The sequence below is a fragment of the Myodes glareolus genome, chromosome 22 (assembly GCF_982192425.1).
Source record: "Myodes glareolus chromosome 22, mMyoGla1.1, whole genome shotgun sequence".
Lineage (NCBI taxonomy): Eukaryota > Metazoa > Chordata > Mammalia > Rodentia > Cricetidae > Myodes > Myodes glareolus.
Genome location: NC_142047.1, coordinates 9,285,273 through 9,312,792, shown reverse-complemented (window position 1 = coordinate 9,312,792; position 27,520 = coordinate 9,285,273). Strand labels below are relative to the sequence as shown.

The 27,520-nt window shown below is 44.6% G+C and overlaps 1 protein-coding gene across 1 annotated transcript in view; it reads left to right on the top strand.

Moving 5' to 3' along the window:
- The window catches only part of Rnf150 (ring finger protein 150), a 211,005-nt gene that overhangs the window by 143,418 nt on the left and 40,067 nt on the right, over positions 1-27,520 (top strand). The window contains exons 5-6 of the mRNA XM_087900616.1: positions 16,557-16,653; positions 24,272-24,482. Of these exons, the coding sequence (XP_087756742.1) occupies positions 16,557-16,653; positions 24,272-24,482 (308 nt within the window). The remainder of the gene's footprint in view (positions 1-16,556; positions 16,654-24,271; positions 24,483-27,520) is intronic.

The following is a 27,520-nucleotide window of genomic DNA, read 5'->3' as shown; positions in this document are numbered from 1 at the left end:
CAGCATTGCAAACAAGCAAACAATCCGATTTTTGCAGTATTGGTACTGGAAAACGTGCACCCACATGAAACAGGACGTCTTTCTTACCACCCCCTCCTTGCATGAAAGGCAGGCCTGACAAGACAGAATGAACGCAGGCCGTGTGTGTGAGTGAGGCGGTGCCTCAGATAGCTCGTAATGATCGGCATCACTCAGCATCGCTTCTGGCTACTTTAACCAAAATAGCAAACTCTAAAAAAGATTCTATGGACGATCAGAACACATTGAGCAATCTGAACATGGCCAACAGGGAGCAGGGAGGCAGGGGCGGTTCCATTTCCCTTGCCTTTTACCAATGAGAAGGGAATGGGTCAAATTCCCAAAGAATTCTAGAATCTTAAGGAACATTCTACCATGCTGACTTGGGGAAACTTCCTCAAAGGATAGTTGAGGAAAAATCACTTTAATTTTTCTCCCTAAGTAAAAGTCACTGTTACGTATCTGACATTTTCTTTGAACATCCTAAATAAATCAAGTAAGCTAGGGTTGCGTAAGAGCCTTAGCCTTCATAGAGAATCCCTTTTTAGTTGCACCTATGCAAGGGTCCTAAAAATAAATTGCAATTGCCTCGATGAAAGGTGCTTCATGTAGGGAAAATGGCTTGAAATAATCTTGAGTTTAAAAGCATATTAATCAGAAAAGAGAATAACACAAAGGCAGCCACGATCTATTGCTTTCCCCAGACAATACAAATTTAAAACTATTTGTTAGAACTAGAAATGGAATAAGATAGTATTCGGGGGAATGGTATAATAATCTCAAGATGACGAAGAAGTGATCGGAAAACAAATAAAAAAGTCTGCCTGCTAGCCAGAACTCAGCAACTCGAGGGGTCTTCCTTGAGATGCTCACAGTTGGCCGTTAGCAGTCTGGGAGTAGGTGTGGTTCAATTGTCTCACTTAATACATGTCCGACTGGCCCTAAAGTGGAGCCACAGATGGGGACATGCCAACACTCAGCAGTTTGCTGTGTGTGAGCACATTCATTCCGAATGCGTTTTTAATGCATTTGTTTATTTATTTGGGGATGGCACACAAGCCACAGCGTGAGTGTGGGAGCGAGGGGATAGTTGGCAGGAGTCGGCTCTCTCCTTCTATCATGTGGGTCCTGGGAATGGAATTCAGGTCGTCAGGCTGGAAGGCACGCACCTTCCGCACTGAGCCGTCTCCCTGACCTGTAATTACACTCTTTCTAGACATCATACAGTGTGTATGCAGTGACTTCCAGAAGCCATTCTGGAAACAGGAGCGTGCAGACAACAGGGACAGGGATGCCCTCTGCCCACATCTTCTCTAAAGGGTTTAAACCTTCAGCGTTAGAAGCAGCCGGGTGTTTCGCTTTCTCTTCTTTTTTTAAAAATTTTTATTTATTTATATTTTATGTATGAGTGCTATGCAGGTACACCTGCAGGCCAGAAGAGGATGTCAGATCCTATTACAGATGGTTGTGAGCCACCATGTGGATGCTGGGAATTGAACTTAGGACCTCTGGGAAGAACAGCTAGTGCTCTATAACCGCTGAGCCATCTCTCCAGTCCTCACTTTCTCCTCTTCTCACGGCTCCTACTAATGCATACACATGGCCAATTAAACATCTGCGTTTTTCTGACACTCCATTGTAATGACCAAGATCTGTTTTCAAAAGTTGTACGTACCACCTCGTTAGCTCCTCAGCTCATTCTGTATAAGACAATTTACTCACTGAAACTTTATCATAACTAAATTTTGTGGATCTACATGAAACTGCTGGAGACTTGAAATCGCATAATCATGGTGTGATTTCCCATAGGCTGCTTTAGTGTCTACTTATGACAAGTTACATTTTTTAACAACATTCAATTTTTTCCTATTAATACAGATCTCCTTTATAATATGGTTATTTTGAAATATTAATCAGGAAAATGAGTATTTTATTTCATAACATAAAAAAAAAACTTTTAGAAGCTCAGTTTTATTGTTATTGACCTCTCCCTATGTTTCTCAGTTTGGCTTCAGGCTCCTTCTTTTCTATAGCACACGCATTGATTTTCCCAATATATGTGCTAATTCTTTGAGAATTTCATATGTGCATGCAATATGCTTTGATTGCAGTTGCCTTCCACCACTCTCCCTGACTCCTCTGGATGTCTCCCTCCTTCCCAACTTCAAGTCCTCTTTCTTTTTTTCCTCAAAACTCACCAAGTCCAGCTTATACTGTCCATATATTCGTGAATGTGGGACCATCCACTGGAACACTGTTGACCTACTAAGGACCAAACCCTTAAAGAAAACTGACTCTTTTATCTCCAGAAGTCGCCAGCTGTTCACAGCCCCTCTTTTAGAGGTGGTGCTCCTGAGCCCCTCCCATCCATGTGGACTGTTGACTGGCTTGCTCTTGTGTGGTCTCGTACAGGCAATGACAGCTGGCACTCATGAGTACAGTGGACCTGACATGTCTACCAGTCAAATCCACTCCTTTCTTCTCTGACCACTGCCTCTTACAGCCTTTCCCCCTCGCCTACCGTGATAGTCCCTGAGCCTTGGGAGGAGGGGTCACGCTCTATTCCTTTACTCTTCAAGATCCTTACTCTCTATTGCTATTTTCTTACTGTGGACCCTGCTTTAAATGACAGGGCACACCAAGCATTTTCCAGCATGAGTTACTGCTAACAACTGTTTGATCTTGCATAATCACACATATGTACTCTCTGACTAACTCATATGCCTTTTTCCGTGCTGGTTTCAAGATCAAGGTACATTTACGGCTGTTTATGGCTTCTTGCAGGCAGTGCGCACTAATGGATGCTATCAACCAGACATGGTAGCAATCTGCTTCTTTGCTCGGTCATTCCCTCTGAGGTATTATAAAACCTTCACTTCTGAGAGCTCTGTAGACTATTTCTTAGTATTTCCAGGCTGATTCATTCTTGGAATTGATTGTATCTCCTTGGGGTAAAAGCTCTTTCAGAAATTATCCCCATGAATGTATGTATGTGTATATATATATATATATATACATATATATATACATATATATATATATATCCTCTTTAATATATTCTGTGGCCTCGTAATCCCTGAATAGAGTATACATCTCCACTGTTGGGTACCTTTCCACCACCATCATCATCATCATGGTATGTACTTATACCATGATGGTTTCAAAATTGTTTTATTGTTTTCTCTCTCTGAGAACTCTACGTAAATTGCAATGAATGAGTAAAGCCTTCCCTTCTCATCTGTCATCATGGTAATTACTACAGTGAAGTCATGTACATGTACTCCAGCCCTTCCTTTCTCCTCTCTCTTTCTTCATCCACTTCTTCCCTAACACATGAACACAGGCTTCATTGATGTGAGCCTGGACCTGTGCCCACAGCATGAGGGACAGACAGGCAGTGGCATGTACAGCCAGTTGGTGACAGGATGTTCTAACTTTTGAGACTTGGATTTGATTCCAATTTACCACTCAGGCATTTTCCAGGAAACGCGGGTTTGTTCTGTGATACACATCAAGACGTGCCTGTTGCTGTGTTTTGGTGCAGGCTTGTAACTTGGACTAGAGCTTGTGGTTATGATTCCTCGCCACAGAATCTATCTTCCTGAAGCGGGATATTGATCTTTAATGTCTTCTGTCCAGAGAATAGGTAACGCCCTCTGCTTCTTTTAACCTAGAGCTTCCCGAATTGTTTTTCAATGGTTGTTCCTTCCATCCCTACCTAACTGTTCAAGTTCAAACACACAAAATCTCAAAAAGAATGTGGATTCCTTACCTGAGTCAGAAGCCCACATCTGCCACATGTAAAATGCAAAAAAAAAAAAAAATACGTTTTTATGGCCTGTGTCCCTGTAAAATTCTTTCCTAACTATAATTTATTGCCATTTGGTGAGGGGATTGTTGTGTTTTCCCTTAGTCCAGCAGGCTCCTCCGTAGATGGGGACAACTTCAAGAGCACCCTGGTAATGAGCAGGTCTTGGGATGAGCTTTGCAGTGAACGAACAACTCTTTGGGAGCAGCAAATATCTTATAGTAGGGACAGTAGGAGGGACCACACATGGGAGGGCAAATGGTGTGACCTCGTGGGAAGCAGGAGCTTCAGTGGATAATCAGGATGCAGCATGACATGGGCACTCACAATGACAAATGTCTGCTAATATCGGGCACAATGACTGGGAAAGGCTTTTCAATCAATTAATAAATAAATAAATAAATAGAAATAAGAGAAAAAGAAAAAGGAAAATGGTTTATTTTTCCTTTTTAAGCATTTATTTTGCTATATTTTATGTACATGAGAGTCTTGCCTGTATGTGTCTGTATATCACATTCATAAAGTGCCCACAGGAGGCAGAAGAGGGTGTCAGACCCCTGGAATTGGAGTTATTGACAGTTGTTAGCTCCCATGTGGTGCTGAGACCCAAACCTGATCCATTTCTCCAACCCCGATATCTCTTCATACTTTTTAAATTTTTTTTACTTATTTTACATACCAACTATAGTTTCTCCTCCCTCCTTTCCTCCAGTTCCCTTCCCTCACCTCCTTTCTACCTCCCCATCCACTCCTCAGAAAGGGTAAAGCCTCCCATAGGGAGTCAACAAAGCCTGGCATATTGAGGCAGAACCAAGCTCCTCCCCACCGCATCAAGACTGAGCAAGACATCCTACCACAGGGAGTGGGTTCCAGACAATTCTTCGTACTTCTAAGTCATGTTTGGTTTATCCCATATACCCTCATTATAGAAATGTTTTACAGCATAAAATATTTAAATACCTACTTATCTCCCTCATGCAGATAACCACCACTGTCATTTTCATGTTTCTTCCCTTTGCTTCCTCAGCTTCATTTTTGCAAGTTTGAAATAGTATTGTCAACATTCGATATCCTATTCTTCTTCCTAACCATTGTAAGAACTTTCCAGAAAGAACACTGTTATTTGTAGCTTGTTTTGACCTTCCTTTGGACTCTGAAGCAAGAGCCAGATGTTATCAAGCTCTTGCTTGCATAAATCACCCAAAAAACCTTGGGGTGCCAAGGCTTCTGTAGAAAGAAACTTCACTTCAAAAGTCTGTCATGGCCCAGCCAAAATTTTCCACTGAGGTAAACCATGTAGGCACCCCACTTTCCTTAAGCTTAATTCTTGGTAATCCACTGAAGGAGATGTTCTCCTTCACATTCCACCCCCACAGAAGACGTCAAAAAGCAGTTTCTCATCCACGGATGCTCTTGTCTAAAGAGACAGTGTGATCCGCTGGCTTATTATCATCAGAGCTTGATTGCTAAATAAACCCACTCAAACTCAAATTATCTTCGGGGCAGGGGCATTCTCCGACATTCACCTTTTCCCCAAATAATTTTCTGCACTATAGTTTGTAAACAGTGTTCCCTGGAGGGCCCTAGGCAGCAGCCCCTGGTTGGTAAAGAGGCCTTTATACTGAGCAGGCGAAGGAAGATGAGGAAAATCAGAAACTGCTGCAGGCAGAAAGTGTGCTTCTGCAGATTGATGTCCCAGTGCTGCAGTTAATTGCCAGAGGTGGGAGAGTGGGGGCTGCGTGTGCAGAGAGCCCTGCCCCTTCACCGTGCCTGCAGGACCCCAGCTTTGGGACTTCTGAAGCTTCTTGTTCAGAGAGATATCAGTTTCCCCCAGACAAGGTCATCTAAGGTGAAATAATCTTGGGATGTATTTCTGGACTTGTTTGGAAAGAACTTTGGACCATGCCTCCTCCCTTTTGGTGATCTTCTGGTGTATAGTTGAGTGGTGTTAAATCACTCACACAATCACTCAACCATCGCCAGCACCCACCGGCAGAATCACGTCTTCCACTGCACTGAGACCCTGGACCCCTGAAGGGCAGCTGTCACTCGTAAGAGGATGGCCCCACCAGTCCAGATGCTTTCGTGTGTTTTAAATATTTGGATTTGACATTTGTAGCTCTTGCTACATAAAACCTTTTAACAATATTTAAAATCCAAACTACGCAGCCATACACCATAACCTATTTGCTTATTTGGGGCATTTAAGCTGTCCCCGCATAGGTCTTCGTCTGCTGCTTTCAAAAGGCTGTGATAAATAGCACTTTATTAATGTTTGATGGTATCTTCTACTTTGTAAAAGTCATGATTCAAATTAGTTACACTCCCTAACATTGGACTGAAAGCGTGTCCTGACCAGTCAGAGCTAAGAGCATTCCAAGAGAGGACAACTAGTTACCTGGATCTATTAGCATGCAATTTCTGTGTAATTCCCATGTCAGGGATTGGGTGGGGAAGGAGGTTCCTAGGTCATTAGTTTCCTAGGTCATTAGTTTGTCCCTGTGTGCTGGAACCTGGTGGGTCAGGAGGTGCAGTTCACACACAGACCACTGGCCCAGGCCTTGGGTGTGACAAAGGCATGCGGCTGGACTCAGGGTCTAGATATCGGACGTGACTGCAGAGAGATGGAATGCCTCAGAGGTCTGAAGCTGAGTGTTGGTGTGGGGCTGGAGGAGGCCTGGAGGGTGACATGGTGGGGGTGGGCTCTTCCAGAAAAACTAGGGCTGGCTCTCGAGAGTGGAGTTTATCTTTCTGGGGGGAAGGAGACCTTGGCCAGAGATGGCTCATCATTTTAATCTTTCATCCATCCTTCCAGTTATAAAATATTCACCCAACCCAGTGATGTGGCCAAAGATCCTTTTTCAGTGGTTAGCGGCTGGATTCTGCATTTTCCTCTTCTTCCTTGGGAGACTGGACTTCGGCATCACTTTCTGCATGAGTATAGGAGTCTTTCGGTGTTTCGGACATAGGCTGATCACACCATTTCCTTGTTTGTGATTTAAAAGTTGATGTACAAGCTAATGCTTTTACAAACACAAGAATGTGACCAACAGTGTTGGTGTTCAGTGAAATGACGTGAAGATTTAGTTACAGTGATATTCCATATGCAAAATTAAAATGTGCAATCCCAGCATTCCACATGTAGATGTAGGAGGACCGAGGCCATCAGACCACAGCGTGAGTTTGGACGGTGGCGTGGGGTACCCAAGACACTGTCTCAAATGTTTCAAGGTCTAAACTACAATAAGTGGTTCAGGAAATGCATAGAAGTTAAGAAACAAAGGAAGTTCATATGTATAAGTGGGGTGATGAATGTCCTAACTTACAAAAAAAATAATGCTAAGCCTGATAAGATCTGGAGGGAATAGACCAGGAGACATGAAATGGGGGATTTTTTTGAGGGCTTCTGAAAAGTCAACGCCTAAATTTGATGTTCCAGTCTCAGCAGAATCTTTGGTAGACTGTTGTTCACATACCACAGGTCTGCAATGGACAAGATGCACCCTGCCATGAGCCGGTTGACAACCACCAGCATTTCTTTCTCAGCTGGGGCCACTATTGCATGTTTGGAACACGGATCTGCTTGCCCCCTCCCCTCTCACGTCAGCATCCCAACAACTGCTGTTGCCAAGGAGAGGCAGCAGTTTCTCCACCCAGAGCAAGGGCTCCAGGGCACACACTGAATACAAAGTAGGAGAGAAAGAGAAGACAAGTCCATCTGCAAAACTTCCTGACGAGCAGGAACCAAAGAGTGATCTTCCTGCCTCTAGTTTAAACATTTTAATATTGAATTAATAAGACTTACTTAGCTCCTGTGGGAGAAAACATAGTACCTACACTAAAACCTCCTTCTGAATAGGGGCAAACACGCATACGGCACAGTTGTTCAGCAGATCTCAAACATTTACGTGGTTTCAGTGGTTGCTTCCTGGGCTTTATAGCCTAACCATTCAAGGTGGAGATGCAGCTTACCATGTAAAGCAAGTACCATGTAAGCAGGAAAATGGATATCAGATCCAAAACTGACATAAAAGTTGGATAGGAATAGTGGCCCACCGTAATTCCAGCCTTCGGAAGGCAGAGATCAGATCCCTAGACTAAGCCGGCTCACTGCACCAGGATCTGCAAGCTCTAGGTTCGACTGAGAGACCCTGCCTCGGTGGAGAAGTGAAGAGCAATTGAGAAAGACATCCAGGGTCAGACTCAAGCCTCCAGGAACACACACTCACACATGTGCCCACACATGAAAACATCCACATGCATGCACACATTACAAAGAAATAAATAAATACATAGCAGAGCCCACCCACTGTCCCCTCCCCAAACGCCCATGTTGTTGTTCATGCCATGGATCCCAAATGACAGTAAAGGGTAACAACAAATTAGACCTGACATTCAGGTACAGACTCCCCTTCTAGGGCAGGAGGGGACTCTCATTTGTGCTATGAGCAGGCACAACATATACAGAATAATTACTCCGACATGAAAAATGTGTAGTCGGATGAAAAATGTATAGTTGGAACATCATTTTAATGTTTGAACATTGGAAGAATCACAGTCAAATGATTCAAGCATTCAAAACAGACCTGCCTTTAACATTTCAAACCCATGGCCCCGTCCTCCTGTAAGATGAGCCCCAGTCTGGAAAGTCCACAGGCCAGGAAAGCTGGTCCTCGTGAGCAAAGGAACGGAACAAAAGGCTGTGATGCTGGGGTTCTGGTTAAGAGACTGTCACTCAGAAAGCAGGACACAAGCGAGCATTTTCCAGCGGGGCAGGACAGCTGGACCTGAGTTTACCCCGCCCTCCCTCATGCATACTCCTGGTCGGAACAGATATATCATGGCTAGGACTGTAGAAATGACTCAGTGGTTGAGAGGAGTGCATACTGTCTTGCAGAGGGCCCAAGTTCAGTTCCTGACACCCATGTCTGGCAGCTCACAACCTTCTCCGAAACCAGCTCTGGGAGTATCCATAGCCTCTGGCTTCCAAGGATACCTACATCATATGAACATACCCCCCCATACACATACATGTAATTAAAATTAAATCTTTAAAAGACTGATGGTATTAACTATATCCATCAGATTTGACTTATTCTATCATGCCCTTGTTATACAAGTTAGATTATAACACATTCTGTTTATGGTTATTTATTTATAGACATTGGATTGCTTACACTTTCATTTACCGTTTGTGGTTAGGGCAGGAACCATGTGCATATGCATTGGCCCTCAGGTGGAGATCAGAGGACACAACTTGTCATGGCCCATCCTCTCTTTCTGCCATCTTACCAGCCCAGATGTGGTTTGGTTTGGTTTGGACTTTTTTTCTTTTCTTTTCTTTTCTTTTGTCTTTAAAAAAGTAACTTTCTAGGGTTCCGTGGCTCACTTGGAAAATTCTTGAAAACCAAGAAAAATATTTAAAAACTAACAAAGACTTTCACTAAAGTACTAACAAATTACTTTCACTCTGGGCACTAACAGCACTGAAGGTAATCAATTCTATAGCACACTCACTGCACCTTGCGTGCATATTTTAAACACTGGAGAGTCAGCAATTGCTAGAGCTGCAATTCAGTCTCTCAGTTGCCATTAAAAAGTAAACCTTTCCTTGTAGCTTTAGAAATTACTTAAAATTAGTTAGGTGGTAGCATAAGAATCCACTCTTCGGATTCATTAATTAATCGCATCACTCAGTACTTAATTTAATACTTCGTCGTTCTGGAATCAGAGAGTTTGAAGTTCTCAGTTTTGTCAAAGGATTCTTCATAGTCGACTGACTGGGTCCAGTGTGATGTTGAAGTATCGTGAGAAGTTTTCTCAAATTGCTTTCTTGGGAGATAGTAATGATTGATAGCTTGCTTGCAGCACAGGGGAGTGGTGTTTCCATTAGTGCCAGCAGGAACCAGGAAGCCCTACTTCCTAAGGCACCTCTCTCCTCTGATAGTCAAATACTAAGATAATTTTAGTCCTTGTTTTCTTTATTTCTCTGAGGTATTACTCTTCACTAACACAGTTTTGTAACTTCGATAAGTTGATGTTGATTGGACCATGGTTCCTAGCTGGAAATATTAGACTAGAAAGGGTCCTGTGACCTAAAATTGATAAACATGTTAACTAGTTCTAACATTTTGGGGGATCAATAATGCTTTTTCTCACCTGAATACATTTTATTTTTACAGTGCGTTTGATTAGTGGGATTTTAAAGGTTGTTACAAAGTCTGTGTGTTTTAATGGTTGGAGAGACGGCTCAGCAGGTAAAACTGTCTCATAAAAACCCAAGTTTGAGGGGCTGGAGAGATGGCTCAGTGGTTAAAAGCATTGCCTGCTCTTCCAAAAGTCCTGAGTTCAATTCCCAGCAGCCACATGGTGACTCACAACCACCTGTAATGAGGTCTGGTGCCCTCTTCTGGCCTGCAGGCATAAGCACAGACAAAATGTTGCATACATAATAAATAAATATTTTTAAAAAACACCTAAGTTCGAATCCCCAGCACCACATTAAAATAAGTAAAAGGCTAGACACAGTAGTGTCAGAAGGACAGAGGCAAGAATAAAGCCCAGGAGCTCCGCAAGTCTAGCCTGCTTCAGTGGGAAACCGTGTCTCAAACACAGATATTTAAATGTGTACCCAAGGACAAAGCCTGCATGTGTCTATAAGCAGACTTTCACGCAAATGACTGGACCATTCTTGTTCATAATGTCAGAATATGAAAACAACCATACCTTTAGCTTCAGGAAAACCATCTCACAAATCAGGGGACATCCACTCGCTGGAAGACGGCTTAGCCTCAGCAGAAGCTGCTGGTGTTCAGCAAGGCCCAGAGAAATTGGAGAAACATCCTTTTGAGCACAAGATATCCCAGGAAAAAAAATACCTGCTTTATAATTCTGTTTGCATGGAGTTAATAAGAAGGAAACCTAGCCTCTAGGGACAGAGGTCAGAATGGCAGTGTGTGCTGACTGTGAACAGGAAAGAACTTTCTGGCGTGGCAGAGCATTGTGCCTCTTTATCCGGGTGCTTTGTACATAGCACGCTCACACCCTAAGGCTGGTGTGTGTGGAAAAGCCATGACTTCTGCATTACAACTTTATTTAAAGCAATGGAACCGATTCCATGGATATCACATGGACGTTCCACACTGGTCAAAATCGCTTTACATTCAGGTAGAAACCTGACTGGTGGTGTTTTTGAACCATTTTTCTCTGACTCCTTCAGATATTTATGTGAATGCCCCCAGTCAGAGCCAATGATCCGTATCACTTCATGAGGGGATTAAAGGAAAGAAACACAGGAAAAGGTAGCCAGGCTGGGAGACCTCCGTGTGCTCATGTGTGTTATCTACAACAGAGCAAAGGCTGACTTAGGACAGAGATCCTGCCCTGTAGTGACCCCATCACATATGGCATTCAAGTGTCCTGGTCCCTGGTCACATTAATCAGCTAGACACACAGGACGGCTGCCAACCGGCTGGGCTGCTCCAGCCAAATAATATAATTAGACCAGGGTCAAGTTCTAAGGACAGAGCCTTTCTCTAATTTAAAGTGAGGGCCGTACATTTCCCTCCTAGCTTTCACTGGCAAAGTTATCAGTGTCTTCCACTGCAATTTAAAAAGGTTAGCCTTGAGAAAATCTGATCTGGCTTTGTTTTGCTTTTAGTTTTATTGGTTTTTCTCCAGCACTATTTAAACCCCATGAAGGGAGGGAGGGAGGGAGGGAGAGAGAGAGAGAGAGAGAGAGAGAGAGAGAGAGAGAGAGAGAGAGGAGAGAGCTGGGTGAAATAAACAACAGTTGATTAGCAGAACAGCTTAGGTCTGAGACACTCTGCAGTTTACAGATCACTTGGGCATTACTGACTACTGTGTGCCTCACAGGGGTCTATGACAGCTCACGGCAAGTGCCAAGATGGCCTCTGGGTTTCAGAAAAAGAAAACTTGACCTCAGGTCACCCAGAACCTAGGCAGGTTTGCTGCACCAAGTCCACGCTTCTTCCACTGCACCCCTGGCTGTGAGCATGACGTCTCCCCCAATTCGGTCCAGCTCTGTGCAGGGGGTGCTGAAAAACCTTCACTTTGGCTGAAAACTATCTACCTCTGACACCCAAGCCAAACACCTAAGACCCCATGGAAAGTGAAGGAAGCTGCTCTGCTTAAAAGGTCTTGTACTCTCTTCCTCTTCCCCTAATGTCTCTCTCTCTCTCCCTCTCTCTCTCTCTCTCTCTCTCTCTCTCTCTCTCTCCTCCTTTCCTTTACCTTCCCTTTCCTCTCTCTGCTCCCCCTCCCACTTCTCTTCTCCCCCTTCCTCTGTCTTCCTCCTTCCCTTCATTCCTCTCTTCCTTCCTTTTCTTCTCTTCCAATGTGCGCGCACTGAAGAGGGTGAAGCAGCTCGCACTGGTGCCCAAAGAGCAAAAATCTTTCTTTTTAAAATGTATTTTATCAAATCAAATCAAATCAAATGTATTTTATCTTTATTGCGTAGGTGTTTGGCCCACATATTTTTCTGTGCACTACAAGTGTATCTAATGCCCACAGAGGCCAGAAGAGGGCACTGGATGCCCTGGAACTGGAGTTGCAAGTCTCCCTGTGGGTGCTGAGACCAGAACCTCGGTCCCATCGAGGGCAGCTAGTTCTCTTAGTGGCAAAGCCCTCTCTCCAACCTCCAAAACCACAGAATCCTAATCCTAACAGCAGGTGACAATGTCAATGAGAGTTGACTGAAGTTTCTGTCCTGCCTGGTCCCACAGCCATCAGTCCCAAAGAAACACATAAAGGCTTATATAAATTATAAACCTATTATAATTATAATATTATAATCAGACTTGTTATTAACTAGTTCTTACAACTTAAACTAACCCATGATTCTTATCTGTGTTTAGTCACGTGGCTTGGTACCTGTTCTCAGTGCAGCATTCTTATCCTGCTTCCTCTGTGTCTGGGTGGCGATTGCAGACTGAGCCTTTCCTCTTCCCAAAACTCACCTAGTCTGGTTGCCCTGCCTTGGCTACTGGACAGTCAGCATTTTATTAAACCAATGCAGATCTTTACAGGGTACAAGAGCATTATCCCACAGCAAATGAGTCTGTAAACGTACATGAGGAGGGAAAACGAGAACGACACTTCTTCTCCAGGGAAGGAAAGGAAATCTTCTAATTGGGCAGGAAATCGTACACAGAGTGGGTGGGCAGCAGAAAGCCCTGGGTGTGGGGACACGTGTGTGGTCTGGTTTGCCATGACTGTTGAAAACCATGAGGACTTGCTTCTCCTCTCAGCAACACTGTGTGCTTCTGCATCCTTGCTGTCCGCGTCACTTTCTGTTGCTGTGTCCCCACTGCCTTACAGTTCTGGGAAGATGTAATTCACAATGATAGGGAGAGGGAGCAGCAGGGACAGGCGGCAGACTAGCCACACCGCGCCACACTCAGGGCAGAGAGACCTGGTACTAATGGGGTTATTGGTGACTTATATCTAAGGAGTATTAGCGCTTAGGTTTTGTTGTGCTTGGCTGGCTGGCTGCCTGGTTAGAGTTAGGTGTTTTTATTTTGTGGGGTTTTGTCTTAAAATCTTTATATGTAGCACAGGGTTGGCTTTGAACTCACGATTCTTCTGCCTTGGCTTCCTGATTGCTGACCTTACAGATGTTACAGATGTGTGCTATGACAACATAAAGTTTTTGCTCTCTCTCTCTCTCACACAAACACACACAAACACACACAAAGAGAAAGAGAGAGAGAGAACACGCCCTAAGAGGGAAGAGGAAGAGAGAGATTGATTCACTTACAAACCCCGTTGCCATAAGATAAAACATGACCAGTTGTAACTGAGCCTTGAAGAGCTAAGACAACTTGCCTAAGAGTGAAAAGAGAGAAAGCCTCCAGTCTAGGAGCATGGCCTCTCGACAGTTTCCCTCCGTGTCTAAGAGGGAACTGCAAGGGAACTGTGGTACTTCCGTGAAGGGAGATACCTTGTCTTAGTCATCTGTGTATTCAATTCCAGCACAGAACAGGATGGAAGAGGGAGTGACGTAATGAGCGCTCTATTTTCAGAAGATAAATCTGGCATCAGTGAGTAGGATGGAGAGAACAGAGAAGGCCTGGCAGCCTGGAGAGCGGTGTAGATGCTGCTGCAGTAATGAAGAAAAATCACAAGATCATCAATGGGGAGCCACATTTTAAAAAGAAAGGGAGGGAGGGAGGGAGGGAGAGATGGAGGGGGCTACAGAGAAATGGAACCAGTGGGAACCCACAGAGACGGATGACAGGAAGAAAGATGGGGGGGGGTCCACACAAAGAGAAAAGGATTTGGATTGCTTGGGTGTAGAGCTGTCGGGTCTGAGGCTGGGCTGCAGGGTGCACACTTTTGGGCAGGAGTTGATGTTTCAGGTTCCAAGGCAGAATAACTCCTCCAGGAAAATGGTTTTACTGAGATCCTTAAAGTGCTTGGACACAACCCACCTAGACCAGAAGAATATCTACCCACATCTTCACAGCAGTTCCTGAGCAGTGTTGATTGAACAGCCGGGCACCTTAGCATTGCTGAGGAGACATATGGTTAAGAGCAGAGTGAGGACCGCTGGCTCCCGTGGGCACTTGGCTCCAGTCCGCCATGCTTGGACAGACAGATTCCCATTTCACAGGTGGATATTAAGAAACCTGTGTAAGTGTTAAGAAGCGCTAACATTTGGTCCTGCTGCTGTCAGGTCTCCCACCCATGTGATAGGAAAAAAAAAAAAAACATGACAGATTCGCTACCCAGGAGTAGTCAAAGGGACCAAAATGGCTGGCTTCTCCTAGCAGTGACACACGATGAGTTAACAGGTTTAGACAAGAACCTTGCATGCTCAGTATGGATCCTAAACCTGAGGGGATCAACCTGAGGGGATAAGGAGCAGCTTCACAGAGTGTGGGTGTCAGACGGCCTCTCCTAACAGTGGTAGCTATGGAGATCCTCCTTCACAATGCTGCAGGGAGTCTGGCCAGCTTCCAGCACGGGGTGGTCCAGGAGCCGTTTTGTTTGGACCTCTCATTCTACCAAGAATTTTCTTCTTCTCTCCCCTTTGAGTGTGGGGTGACTGCCACTCAGCTCTCAGCCCTGCCGTTTCCTTAGTGAGACCTTTCCCACGCACCCAAATTCTGGTCAGTCTTCTAGTGAGAACCCCACCCCAAACTCTGCGTACTTGTCAGGTAATTTTCAGCCAACAATCTCCTGACGTTTGGCTTCATTTCAGGTATTTATTTGATCAGCCTTTGCCTTTGAAGAGGAGCCAGGTCACCAACAGTCTCAGTGTTGACCTGGATTGTTGGCTTGTATCCTCATTAAAAGGAGGAACGCATGAAATCAAGTTCCCAAGCAACGCGTCTGCCGGGCGTCCAGAGCAGCAGGCTGGGATAGAGCCGTGCAGCCCACTGCTCTTCCCTTTCTAACATGCTCCTCCCGGGGCTTCAGTTCTGGGGGTGTGCGTGTTCGTGTGTGTGTGTGTGTGTGTGTGTGTGTGTGTGTGTGTGTGTGTGTGTATGTGTGCGTGCGCACACATGCTTATGGAGGCCTAGGGTCAACCACCAGGGCTGCATCTCAGGAGACAAGATTTCCCTCTGAGACCTGGAGTTTGCTATTCTTTAGGCTAGGCTGGCTGGCCCGGGAGCCCCAGTCACCTCTGCCTCATCAATGCATGCAAAGATGACAGGCGCAGCTGCCACATCTGGCCTTCTACACACAGAGCAGGAGGGGGAATCAGCCTGGGGTCCTCAAACTTACACAGCAGAGATACTATCACTGAGCTCTCTCAGGCCTGGTCCTCGCCCACAGATCACTTCATCACCCTCAGAATCTGAGCTCGCCTGTAGATCACACCACGGGCCGGCTGCGTCCTGAACCTCCCTGGTTAGCTAGAGTACTTGTGTATGGGACTGAAAGATCCAGACGGGGATGGAATGTTCTAAAGTGAGCCTTCCCACTGAAAACATAAAGTTCTGGCTCTTCTTGACCCAGGTGGGAAGTCCTACCACTTTCTACCCATGGGGAGTCTTTGGAGTGGGAAATCTTTTGATGCACATAGCCCACGGAGTCTCCAAGCCAGTTCCTGAGACACGTTACAAGTTCAGCTAGGCTGTCTTCATATGCCCTTCACATGCCAGGCTGACCGGGTCTTACAGCCACTGCCATTTGAGATTGACAGTGCAGTTGGATGTTATGCTGTGTGGATGGTTATGTCACCCACAGTGAAACCATAGGCCCTTTCACTCCATCTTCTGACTTGACAACCACCAGGCCACCAGGCCAGCACAGTATGTCCTTTGTGCTACTGTTTCCGGGGGCCGCTCCCCTCTTCTATGTTAGACACCCACATGTGAATAGAAATCACCCTTTACTTTACAGTCGTCTTCTGGTTGTGGCTAAATAAACTTGGGGTGGGGGAGAAGGGGACACATGCCTTTCTCAAGTCATCCTGCAGGGGAGTTTCTCCCACTTGTATTCCTGCCACCAAGGGAGGGGAGATCTCTGTTTCCAGACCCTCCACCTTTTTAAAAACATCTTGGAAGAGCCAGTTGCAAACCTTATGGGGCACTCTGGTGTTCCAGGCAGATCTGAGGTCAGTTAGCACAAAGAAAGGCTTTGGTCCAGGAGGCCTAGCTCTGCTCCTTGTCAGGAGAGGGACTGGACCGGTCAATGGGCTGTAGCAGTCTAGGGGGTGTCTTGGTTACCACTGCTCTAAGACGTATGGTTCTCATTCCAGGCATCTTTTCCACAAGTCCTGTGTTGACCCCTGGCTTCTAGACCATCGCACCTGTCCCATGTGCAAGATGAACATTCTTAAAGCCCTAGGGATCCCGGTAAGCACAGCGCAGCCTGTAGCCTCGTCATGTCTGTCTTTTCACATTGTCCCCAAAGCAGGAAGAAAACATCTTCTCTGGATTGTCCATGTCCCCTGTTGACATCACCCAATGAACTCTGTGTTCGGGCATCCCTCTTGGCACCTTTGCTCCCTCTGATGACACCATGTCCACCATTTGTCTGTGAGTCAAGGAAGGTGCTGCTCGTGTAGCTCATAGGCATGTCTTCAAGGGGAGGGGCACACAGAAGAGACACAATGGGTCAGCTGAACACTAATGGCCTCTTTGGTTACCCTACCTGCTTTGTACTCAAGGAGAGCTACATGCCGTGGTTTGGGCACTTGCTGTCTCCTGGTCACCAAGCTTTCAGAGGTGGGGGGGGGGGAGGGTGGGGAGAGGGTGGGGGGAGTATTCCCTCCCACCCATGGGTGGTGAGGACCAAGACCAAGGATGCAACTCAAAGCATCTGCTAAATTTACATCTCTGGAGACTTTGAGCAAAGAAGAAGCAGAGTCAGAGCCACTTAAATCCCACCCTGCCGTCAGATGCTTCTCAAAGTCATGTGTTTTCTGATGTTTAGTGACTCTCCCTGGGGTCAGAAGCCTGCCAGCTGGCTTGACGCTCGGGGAAAGCCTCTCCCAGGATTATATCAAGTGAATACCACAAGTAGTAGTCAATGAGACACCAGCTGCTGGGTGCTGTCCTCTCTGGGCCGATGAGCACAGGAAGCAAGCCAGACAACAAATCCAAAAACTACATGGGGAGATGCGAGGAAACCATAGGCACTGTCTGAAAGGAGCCTCCAACCCGAGCATAGAGACCAACTCAGCCCTGCCCATGCGGCCCCTCCTTACTGCCACCTGTCTACCGCCACTCCTTGCTGTTATGACAAAGAGTAAAGAGAATGCTAACGACCCCAGGATGTCACTGAAGAATGAGGGCCAGATCACGTATCAGAGTGCTCTTGCACGCCGAAGGGCTAATTAGACATATCAGAGGGCTCTGTTGGACAATGTGTCCCAGGAGTGTTGTAAGAACCTGCTTTGGCTGGCTTGACTGCCCTGTGCCAGCTGTCTCAATGGCAGTGGATCCACGAAACATAAATCCACTCAAGAGACTGGGGCTTTGAGCCAGATTATAGACACTGTGCATTAAATTTTCAGACCAGAGTTGTGCGTGCGCAGTGTTTTCAAGGCTAAGCCAGCCATAGTGAGTGTGGAACACAAGAGGACATCCATATCTACCAGAGGCTGGTGACTGCCTCTCGCGGTTCTGGCTGTAACTGATTAAGGAAGAAGGAGAATGTGTACATGCTTGCTTGCAAGTGTGTGCACTTGCATAGATGCACGGATGTATTTGTATGGATATGTGTGTGCAACTGGATGTGTATATGTGCATGTCTATTATTGCATATTATGTGCATTGTGTGGGGGGGAGGTCTTGATAGAGTTTGTCTTCTCTGCCAGTTAAAGAACCAAAAAGTAGGAACTATCTGAAGCAAAACAGGTGGCAGAGAGAAATCTCAAGGCACGCAGACAGAATCAGCTGGGGAAGGAAGGCATTGACGGGGGCTGAAGAAACACATGCACACAGCAGACACACAAAGAAAAACAGAATCACAGCTGAGTGGGGACCTGAAAAAAAATCAAAAATCCAGTCTCTTCTCCAGGCTGGGGGCTTTTGAAGCCTCTGAAGATTTTCCTCCCCGACTTAGGGATTGGTCAGTTTGAAGAGACAGGATGATTGATTGGCCCACAGCTGCTGTGTGATTATGTCTAACCTGGTCATCTGTCCATCAGTAGGGGACCTGCTAGTAGGAGACAAATACCATCAGGCAGATGCTCCAGAGGGGAGCTGATGGGACACCAGCTGCCGGGCGTCATCTTTTCTGGTCTGAGGAGGATAGGAAATAAGCCAGGCCACCAGATCCAAGAAGTACACAAGGAAACATGAGGAAAGCATGATGAAATATGAGGAAAAGTTGACCACCTTGGAAATCCAGTTTATTTACCAAGCCATGGCCTCTCTCACTCTCTGTCTGCCTGGAATCTATCTAACTCCAAGTCTCTCACGTGCATGCTTGCATGTGATTGCAGCAATGTGTGTATGTGAGTCCTCACGTCCATGCAAGAGTAAGCTTGGATGTGTATGAGTGTGTATTGACATGTGTGACCGTATTTTCATTCTTGTGTGCATTGTGAGCTTACATGTATGTGCTCACACACACATGTGCTTACCTATGTGTGTTGTACGCTTACATGCATGTATGTATGCATGTGCACCATTTCACATACCCCTGTGACTCAGGATGGTTTCACCGCTTACTCACAGCCCTTCTCCCTTTGGTCAGGTCTAGAAAGCAAAGGAGCCCTTGCTCTGTGCTTAAATTTTGTGCTGAATATTTGATCCCAGATTTTTTTCCCATGGAAGTATAATTTCTCCAGAAGCTACTTCTAACTGAATTCCAAATATTGATGTTAATTTTTCTAAAATAGAAATACTGAGTGGCCTTTTGGATTACTTCCAAACTAAATAGCATTTTAACTTTTAGCAGTTGGCCACTCTGGCTGAAACTCCAGTGCCTGACAAGGCTATGTGACTTAGCACACTCAGCTCACATAAAAATAAACATCAGTAGCATCTTTGGGCTTTGCCAAGGATTTTGAAGAGCCATGAAGAACATGGCACATCCACACACACCCCACGGAACAGAACGTCCCCGTGAAGGATGAGGCATGCGCACTACGTGGCTGCCTGGGAAGCATCAAGCCATATGGCCTCCCTCCTGCCTCCCAGGGCTCTCTTTTGTCTTGGTGAAGACAGATTCAGGATCTGGGAGGAACTTGGGGTTTGGTTCCATCCCATCATGCTGTTATCAGGTAGCACTTTGCCTAAAATGCTTCATTTATTTCAATCTTATTTGAAATAAATGCAATCATTTATTTCATTCTTATTTGAAATAAATGCAATCATTTATTTCATTCTTAAACTTTGCGTGTGATTGGATCAGCTTACAGCTGTGTTAATTAGAAAACATACCTTAAACCAACATTTTTTAAGGCAGTTTAAAGAAATGGTCTTAATTTTTCCCTATACTCTAAGTTCAAGTTTAGTTTAATTTAGTTTACTTAACTACAGAATCTCCCTAGGCAGGCAACCTAGGATAATCTCAAACTTGTAATCCTCCTGCCTCAGGCTCCCAAGAATCTCTGGTATTCCAAGTGTGCACCCCACACACACACTGGAATAGGGACCTGTTATTTTAAGAACCATTGGGAGGAGCCCATCTCCACACACTGACATGCTGGTCCTTCGTCTCTGGATCCCCGACTATGCCAAGTGCTCTTGCAGAACTGGAGCCCTTCAGAGCTTTGAATGCCTTCTGTCTCAGAATCACACAGACCAACTACACCCCCACGTCTCCCTGCAAGAGTGTCAGCTCACGAATGAACTCATCGTGAACTTGACCCATCCGACTACTCAAGTACAGACAGCTAGGTGTACTGTATTTGTTTGTGTTTTTGTTATTTTTGGCTCAGTGTATATGTACCGCCTGTGGTAATCAACAAATACACATAAGTCAAAATCCAAGAGCTGGGGACATTTTGTATTTTGTACTTTCCCACAATGGCTAAATGAGAGTACATCCCCTGATTGAGGAAATCCTCATAGCAATGTATATTTTTCCGTAAGGTTTTGTCAAAAGAAATCTTAAAGGGAGAAGGAAAGGGTCTTTTTATTTTCTTTATTTCTGAGAACTTCATATGCTTATAAAGTGAGCTACAGTGGAAGGGCTCGTTATTTCCAGTTCTCTCTCCTTGGCCGACATTGCTGTGCCTCATCCCGCACCTACCCATCTGGTGCAGGTCTCTCTTACAGAAGAGTAGTTTTCGTGAGTCCTCCAAATTTTCAGCACACGGGCATCAAGGCCGGGAAGCACCTCCCACCGTCATTGTTCTCCAGATGTGAACAGGATGCAAAACACCATTAGAAAGAAAACCTAGTGTAGCTAGTGTAGTCATAGGCTTCTAATTATTGGCCATTGATTTATCTGGGGGCTTTCCTCATGCTGCCTGAATTTTAGTGCCTCGGCAAACTTTATTAGCACATAGCCTTGGATACAGTCCTTTAAACACTAAGGTTTGGGGGTTTTTTCAAGAGGTAGAAAAGTTTCTGACTATTCACGTAGATTGACTATAAATTGGGAGGTTCTGCAAGATTGATCCATTACCTATTACATCCAAGCTAAAGTTGTCGCCCTTGTTGTCACTGAGATCTCACCAACTATCTCTGCTTCCTCTTCCCCATGAAGAATGGAGCAAAATTTCCCCTGACCCACAAAATAAGAACTTCGTTAAAGTGCAGTATGCTGAAGCTGGAATGTGGAAAAGAGAGCCACCAGTGTCAACAAGCAGTCACAGTCTCAAAGACTGAACAAGTCCTTGCTGCATATGTCTGCATTGGGCTGTTTGCGTTTGTGACAGTGACTAGCGCTCACTGTCTGCCCTTGGTGGCACCCCTTCTACCTAACACCCTGCCCTGAGGTATTTTGTTTAATAAATACCTTTACAGAGCATATCTCAGTTTTGCATAGAACTTTCTAGTCCTTAAAGTATTTTCTAAAATCCTCCTGTCATTGATCTTGGCGAGATTCTAATATGCTCTAGTTTTTGAGAGCAGAAATCTGAGGCTCAGATAAAATACTCCAATCAATATTTCCTGAGCATCTAATCATTGTGGCGGGATATGGAAGCTTGGGAACCAAAACCAAGATGCCGTGGATGCTGCTCATTGTAATTCTTGTAAACAGTGGTGAGCAAACAAGGCATTGACAGATGACCGCAAACCCAAGTGCCACATGAGTCACTGCAGGATCAAAGACCCCTGCTTGGGAGGGAGCCTTTCTTAGAAATGGTGACATTGTTGGGAATTAAAGAGACATTAGCAAGAACAAGTCATTTGGAAACCGTAAGAAGCAAACAGGAGGGCAGTAGGCATATGTCATCCTAAGCAGAGGGATAGTAGAAGATGAAACACTTAGCTAGGGGAACACATGTGTTCTCTGTCTTCAAAGGCTGATGGATGGTGAAGACAGAATAACAAGCTGGGCTAGGATGTGCAGTGTTTGGTCGTGGCAACTCTTACACCCTGTTCTTTACACACAGAGAATACTCAGACCTCTGCTGCAGTTGTTTGTTGTGCAGTGGTGTTGATAAATGTGGTTGTTGCTGGAGTTGTTGCTGGAAATGTTGTTGTTGATAGTCTTACTATGGTTGCTGATGTTGCGGTTCGTGTTGTGGTTATTGATATTGTTGTGGATGTAGTAATAGATGTTGTGGTTGTTGATGATGTAGTTGTTGTAAATGCTGTGGCTGTTGGTGTTAGTATTGTAGATGCTATGGTTGTTGGTGTTGTTATTGTAGATACTATGGCTGCTGGTGTTGTTTTTGTAGATGCTATGGTTATTGGTGTTGTTATTGTAGATGCTGTAGTTGCTGGTGTTGTTATTGTAGATGCTGTGGTTGTTGGTGTTGTTATTGTAGATGCTATGGTTGTTGGTGTTGTTATTGTAGATTCTGTGGTTGCTGGTGTTGTTATTGTAGATGCTGTAGTTGCTGGTGTTGTTATTGTAGATGCGGTGGTTGTTGGTGTTGTTATTGTAGATTCTGTGGTTGCTGGTGTTGTTATTGTAGATGCGGTGGTTGTTGGTGTTGTTATTGTAGATGCTGTAGTTGCTGGTGTTGTTATTGTAGATGCTGTAGTTGCTGGTGTTGTTATTGTAGATGCTGTGGTTGCTGGTGTTGTTATTGTAGATTCTGTGGTTGTTGGTGTTGTTATTGTAAATGCTGTGGTTGTTGGTGTTGTTATTGTAGATGCTGTAGTTGCTGGTGTTGTTATTGTAGATGCAGTGGTTGTTGGTGTTGTTATTGTAGATTCTGTGGTTGTTGGTGTTGTTATTGTAGATGCTGTGGTTGTTGTTGTTATATTGGAGCCTCTGGTGAAAGGGCACAAAGTAGAGAAAAGACAAGATGGAGCTAGAGAGACTGGTAGTGGGGAGAAAATGTTGATAATAATAACTGTTCCCATCCAAAATCAACAGATTTAGTCAACAGTGAATTGGTCATTGTATAAACTTCCTTGTGGAAAGTAGAGTGTTGGTGAATTGGCTTGCTTCTGATAGAGAAGGCAAAAGTGAAGGGGCAAGAGAACAGAGAAAAGATATGAGCTGTTTTGAGAAACTGGAGGATGGTAACAGCTCCCATCTGACTATTCCAAGTGCAACTGTGATCTCAAGAGACAGCCCACACGCAGCACTGCAGGTCTCTTGTGTGCTCCTACTTGCCTGGCCCCTGAGTTACAGGACTCTACTTTCAGTGGATATCAGCATGGTACTCACTCAGTGCAAACCTAGAATTCCCTTTTCTTGGCCTCGGCTGTCATGCTTTGCAGACTCTGGAAGCAGGAAATCATGGGATCAGCAATCTTCATGACAAAGAAGCCAACATACAAATCAAACAAACACACAGAGAAAACTTCATAGCCAGTTTAGACAATCAAGGCTACATATGGGAGTCTCCAATAAGAAAAGAGACAGAGGCCCATCTGGAAGAGAAGGGGACTAAAGGATTTGTATAATTTGTGACTAATCCCATGTTAAGAACATAGAAAAAGGTTTTGCAGCTGATTTTTGGCTTACATTTTTAAAAAGTAATCTCACTCTGTGGTGTCAGAGGTTCTTCTGTCTATGTGTTGCTTTCATTGGTTGAATAAAAAAACTGCCTTGGCCTTGTGATAGGGCAGCACTTAGATAGGTGTGGAAAGAGAACTGAATGCTGGGAAAAAGAAGGCAGGCAGAGAGAACCGCCATGGGAGACGCCAGGTCAGACATGCTGAATCTTTCCAGGTAAGCCATGACCTTGTGGTGACATACGGATTATTAGAAATGGATTGAATCAAGATGTGAGAGTTAGCCAATAATAGGCTAGATATAATGGGCCAGTCAGTAATTTAATTAATACAATTTCTGTGTGGTTATTTTGGGGATTAAGCTAGCTGGGCAGCAGGATGTGAACCAATCATCCCTACTACAACTCTGCATGTGTGTGTGCATGTATGTGTGTGTGTGCATACACATGTGTGTATCCTCTCTGTAAAATTCCCAGTGAGTAAGACTCTGTTCCCTTTCTCACTTCCATATCATGCTTGTAAACAATGCATGAGACTGACAATAATTAGCAGGCTGCTGGCTCCATCCTGTGTGGGGAAATAAACTCTCTATATAAAAAGAAGTTCTAGTTTTATGATTATAAAGAAAGAGCACGTATTTCTCCTAACTAGTTATCTAAATATAGATAGAAAGTTTGTTGCACTTGAAATTCAATCTTTATACTTATATCTAAAAGGAACATTTAGAAAGGAAATATGGGACAACCTGTTCATGACAATGAAACTACATATATATGAAGCTACATATAAATATTTTTCAATAAAGTGGCTTAAAAGCTAAACAGTGAAACAATGAGCTTAATTTTACATTCAAACAAAATATTTAGGCTGCCGACATGGCATCTTTAAAGCAAGGATACGCTCTAAAGCGGGTCCCTCTTGTCCCCTGCAGCCCAATGCCGACTGCATGGACGACTTGCCGATTGATTTTGAGGGCTCCCTGGGAGGCCCACCCACCAATCAGATCACAGGCGCCAGTGACACGACAGTGAATGAGAGTTCAGTCACTTTGGATCCTGCAGTGAGGACAGTGGGAGCCCTGCAGGTGGTCCAGGACCCTGACCCTGCGCCCCAGGAGGGAGAAGCCATCTTTACAACAAACGGTAAGTACTGTGTCGATCTTGGTGACGTTGGATCATCACCCACAGAGTTATTGCCTCACAGGGGTTGGGAACAATAATGCATAGTGTTGTGTGATGGTTGATAGGGCCAATTTGATAGAATTTAGAATCACTTAGAAGACAAACCTGTGGAAGCTGGTGAAGGACAATCTAGATTAGGTCAGTGTCTGGGCACACCTGTGAAAGTCTGTCTAGCTCAAGCTCACGGATCTGGGAGGACCCTCTTTAACTATGAGTGGTATCACACCAGGGACTGGGGTCTTAGCTAAATAAAAAGGAAGCAGAGAGCTGAACAATAACTTTGATCTTGGCCTTCTGGCTGCGATAGCTGCTGGTGTCAGAGGGCAGGTAAGAGAAACCAATGTCAGGGGCACAGTTTCCACCGACACTGAACCTGTTGTGTATGGGAACATACAAGAGCCTCTTGAGAGTGGCTGTGGCTATAGAAGCTGGTCTGACCTATGTGAAATGGCAGCTTTCCCAGTGATAGGACACTCGGCTGTACATAGCACATCTTTCTTTGAGTTATTTGATTGGCTTTGATTAAAAGAGAAGATCCTACTATGTTGCCTGAACTAACCTCGAATGTCTGAGATGAGCAATGCATCAACCTCCGGAGTAGCTTGGGCTACAAGTGTGGGCTGTTGTTTATGACATGCCTCTGGATGAACATTGTTAGGTGTTCCCTGACTATCCACATAGGTAGTCACCAAGTCCTGTGCTGTTTGTTGGCAACTGTCATAAAAGTGTTTAAATATCTGCATGATATTGAAGCTAAAGTACCTACTATTTAGTCAAATATAGTAAGAGATAAAAGCCTCGGGAGTTCTAAGAAAATCAGCATACAAATTAACTGAGTTAAGTTTAAAGTTAAAGAGTGGGCGGATAATGTAGTTTTAAATAGAGTGTATTTTTTTTCTTGTGTAGAAGCAACATATTCACTATGGAAAAGTATAAAGGCAAATTGAATCATCTTAGGTTATTTCCATTGAAGCCAACTTCTTTCTTATGTATTTGTGATTTTCACAAGATCTGTAAAAATAGGCTAAGATGTAAATACTTGTATTTTCCTGATTAACTATAATCTTAATTATCAGAAGACTGAAAGATAAAACAATTTTAAAGAAACCTCAGGTGGAGTATCACAATCCAGAAATTATCACCTGTACACGGTGCAACCCTGAGACACAGACATTTGAGATTCCTTAAAGATTGCTGTGCTCCCATTGTTTGCACAGTACTGATGTTGGGAAGCCATGCGTCCAATGTGATGTGATCTGTTCAGGGCACGGTACAAAAGTGTAAATGGGCAACGCCCACTTGATTAACCTACTTTATTTAACCAAATATATCTAAAGTATTTTATATTCTTTTGTCTTGTAATTGGTCTTTAGAATGTGGGATGTGGTCCATACTTTCTGTGTGTTTGGATTTAGCTGACTAGCCACATCAGGGGTGCTTGGTCGTCCTGTGTGGTAGCAAGTGGCTTGTCCCAGAGCAGCGCACAGACAGAGACTCTCAGGACTGCAAAAGAACCTTGAAGATGATAGATAGTTCCTGGTTTTCTTTGTTTGTTTTATTTTGTTTTGGAACAGGGTTTTTCTGTGTAGCCCTGGCTGTCCTGGAACTCATTTTATAGACCAGGCTGGCCTCAAACTCAGAGATCCACCTGCCTCTGCCTCCCAAGTGTTGGGATTAAAGGCATGCACCACCACCCCCTGGTGTTGTCCTTGTGTTTAGTCAGAATAAGCTTCTCATTTCTGCCATTAGAACACTACAGCCCAGAGGAGCAAATGTCTGACCAGGTCCACAATAAGTTCTCTTGCAGTGAACAAGAGAGCCTGGTGGTTTTCCTATTACTGGCGTCGGTTGTCACCTTGGACATCTGGGCACTGATGGTCTCAGTGAGGACCATAGAGGAGACCCTTGCCAGCAGTCCAAAAATATTTAAGCCATGGGCATTTTTTAAGAACATGTAAGAAGAAAAAAAATAAAAAGTAGGTCATTCTCCTTGCACCAGAACGGTTGTTGATTGACCAGAGACAACACATGACCTGCTCACTCCGTAACATGACTCTGTCACACGCTTTTCACAAATCTTAATTAAGCCCAGGTGACAAATTTAAAAAAAAAAAAGTTTTCATTTAATGTGATTAAATATAATCTAAAATTAAATAGGTATACGCTGTGAGCTAAAATCCATCCTCAACAAAATAGAAAATTACAGTGTGCAGCCATGTGATCCGTCCCCCTCCAGCTCTATGAGGAAAGTAGAACTGGAGCGAGCAGGTCAAAGCAGCCGTTGTTAGGCCGTCTATTGAGGCTGGGAGGGAAAGGTGTTCAAAGTAGGCTAGGAGCAGGGACGTTCTGTTCACAGCGGGAGAGAAAAATGCCGTGTAGTTTCAGATGCAAGCTTTGGTGAAGGAGAAGTGAAGTGGCAGGTGAGTCAAATGGGCAAGCCTGTGGTCAGAAGGCCGTCTCAAATGGGCAAGCCTGTGGTCAGAAGGCCAACTCAAATGGGCAAGCCTGTGGTCAGAAAGCTGACTCAAACGGGCAAGCCTGTGGTCAGAAGGCTGACGGGCAGCATGGATATGCTTGGAGAGAGCCCTTTCTTAGCATAACAATTGCATGTTTCCCACAAAGTCATGTCCCTAGGCCATCTCCTTCTGAATTGTTTTATTTATTTAGATTTAACAGAAATGGACAAACAAAACGACTATAAATGCCTTAAGGGGAGAGCTCTCTGTAAAGATTTCCTAATTTCCTAGCGCATCTTCAAACTATCAGTCAGTGAGCAAGCATACATCTGCCGCTGAATGCGTGATGACTCCCGTTCCCATCAATGCCGTTCCCACCTCTCTCTCTCTGCTGTCTGATGGTTGGAGTTTAGTACAGAGGGTTTGCTTTGCACTTGGGGTTCAGTACAGAGGGCCATGGGTATGGCTCAAGGTCAATTCCTAGCACAACAACAAGACTGTGGATGGAGTATAAATCACAAGCAAACAGCCAAAAGGAGGCCT